The sequence below is a fragment of the Ovis canadensis genome, chromosome 21, assembly GCF_042477335.2.
Source record: "Ovis canadensis isolate MfBH-ARS-UI-01 breed Bighorn chromosome 21, ARS-UI_OviCan_v2, whole genome shotgun sequence".
Lineage (NCBI taxonomy): Eukaryota > Metazoa > Chordata > Mammalia > Artiodactyla > Bovidae > Ovis > Ovis canadensis.
The window spans coordinates 42,680,739-42,683,217 of record NC_091265.1 but is presented as its reverse complement, the minus strand read 5'-3'; the positions used below and the strand labels follow the sequence as shown (position 1 = coordinate 42,683,217).

Here is a 2,479-nt window from a genome sequence, read left to right as displayed (position 1 = left end):
CCTTTAATCAGTTTCCTTCACTCTCTTTCTGTCTAGTTACTAAGGTAAAATTATAACAAGCAGTTAATTGCTTCCTTGCTTAATAGGATCTCTGACTAGGGGGATTAATACCCAAAGGAAGACCAAAGTTACTTAAAGCTTGTTTGGGAATTATTACAGTTCCTAGAGTCAAAGAGGTAATTATTGCAAGAGATAAAAGCACATTGAGATTTTTGGCATTCTATTTGAAAGTGATCAGAAAAAAGAATTCTGGAGATCTACCAGCAGACTGCAAGCTGATGGGAGTTTAGCAGGACAGGGCTGCCTCCTTCTCCTGCAGAAGCAGAGAAAACTGACTTTCAACTCAATAGCACCAGCCAGTTATGTTCCCTCTTTGCCTTGTAAGTGCCCAAAATTTATTCTTTAAAAAAAAAAAAAAACTGACTCTCACCCACTCTCACGTATCATTACCACCAAAATAAAATAAAAATAGAGTTAGAGCTAGATAGGATTTTTGGCAGCAGAATTCATGGATAGATCTATGATTTGAAGACCTCAGTGTTGGAAAAGTTAAAGCAAGTTGGAAAAGATATGAGAAGGGTTCAGAAGATAGAAATTGGAAAGGAACCTCTACTATGTCTACCCCTGGGCCGTCTATTGCTATAAAATTGTAGTTTAGTGGCTAAGTGATATTTGACTCCTTTGCGACCTGATAGACTATAGCCCACTAGGTTCCTCTGTGTGTAAGATTTTCCCAGCAAGAATACTGGAGTGGGTTGCCATTTCCTTCTCCTGGGGATCTTCCCTACCCAGGCATCCAACCCTAATCTCTTGGTTCTCCTGCATTGCAGGCAGATCCTACATGGCTGAACCACCAAGAAAGTATGTACTAGGCCTTCAATGTTCTTGGCAGAATTGCTAACTCTCAATTTTAATGCCATATTTATGTTTAAACAAATGTTGCTGCTGTTAAGTACCTAAGCATGTCAGACTTTTTGCCACACGATGGACTATAGCATGCCTGGTTCTTCTGTCCTTCACTATCTCCCAGAGTTTGCTCAAATTCATGTTCATTTGTCCATTGACTCGGTGATGCTTTCTAACTATCTCTTCCTCTACCACCCTCTTCTCCTTCTTCTTTCAATCTTTCCCAGCATCAGGGTCTTTTCCAAGGAGTCACCTCTTCAGATCAGGTGGCCAAAGTTTTGGAGATTCAGCTTCAGAAACAGTCCTTCCAATATTCAGTGTTGAGTTCCATTAGGATTGAGTGATGATGGATGAATGTATTGGTGTTGTGTCTGTCAACAATCAGCCTCCACATTTGAGCTTTCCTGTCTTTGGTCTCCCCTAGACCTTGCTCCCAAGAACATGAGGAATCACACAGAGCTGAATGAGTTCATCCTACTGGGAATACCTCAGACAGAGGGACTGGAGACTGTGCTCTTTCTCATCTTCTCCTTCATTTACCCCTTGACCCTGCTGGGAAATTTGCTCATCCTTCTAGCAATTGTCTCTTCCTCAACCCTTCACACGCCCATGTACTTCTTCTTGGGACTCCTATCGATTTTGGACATGCTGTTCCCCTCTGTCACTTGTCCCAAGATGCTATTCTATCTCTCTGGCCAGAGCCGAGCCATATCTTATAAGGGATGTGCTGTTCAGCTCTTCTTCTATCATTTCCTGGGTTCTACGGAAGGCTGCCTCTATTCTGTGATGGCTTATGATCGCTTTGTTGCCATCTGTCACCCACTGAGGTATATGCTCATCATGAGACCTGGAGTCTGTGTTGGTTTGGTCATGGCAGCTTGGTTGGTAGGTTGTCTTCAGGCCACTATCCTGACATCCTTTACCTTTCAGCTACCCTACTGTGGCCCCAATAGAGTGGACCACTTCTTCTGTGACATTCCTGCTGTCTTACCCCTGGCTTGTGCTGATAGCTCCCTGGCCCAGACAGTGGGTTCCACTAATGTTGGCTTTCTGGCTTTAACGCTTTGGTTGAGTGTTTGTGTCTCCTACACATGCACTGGGATTGCCATTTTGAGGATCCGTTCAGCAGAGGGCAGGCAGAAAGCTTTCTCTACCTGCAGTGCCCACCTCACTGCCATTCTTTGTGCCTTTGGACCTGTAATCATTATCTATCTGCAGCCCACACCCAACCCTTTTCTCAGTGCCACGGTGCAAATATTAAATAATATTGTCTCACCCATGCTGAACTCATTAATCTATTCCTTAAGGAACAAGGAGGTGAAAATCTCATTAAAAAGGGTATTCTATAATGTATTTACTGCTCTGGACTAAATTATGAGTTTTGTGAAGGATTTTAGATTTATTGCCTTTTAACATCATTCTCCTAATTCTTTTGATTATTTTAAAAATTTTTTATTGGAATATGTGCTTTATAATGTTGTGTTCATTTCTTCTATCCAATAAAGTGAATCAGTCATACCCACACATGTATCCCTTCCCTTTTGGATTTCCTTCCCATTTAGGTCACCACAGA

At 42.2% G+C, this 2,479-nt stretch overlaps 1 protein-coding gene across 1 annotated transcript; it reads left to right on the top strand.

Annotated features, from left to right (window-relative positions):
• Window positions 1-1,347: 1,347 nt before the first annotated feature.
• On the top strand, window positions 1,348-2,277 carry LOC138427237 (olfactory receptor 10N1-like). The gene has a single exon (XM_069566603.1). It carries the CDS (start codon window positions 1,348-1,350, stop codon window positions 2,275-2,277), a length of 930 nt encoding a protein of 309 aa, XP_069422704.1.
• Window positions 2,278-2,479: the final 202 nt, after the last annotated feature.

Excerpts from the sequence above, each read along its gene's own strand:
- LOC138427237 (XM_069566603.1), top strand. The coding sequence starts at position 1,348 with ATGAGGAATCACACAGAGCTGAATGAGTTCATCCTACTGGGAATACCT.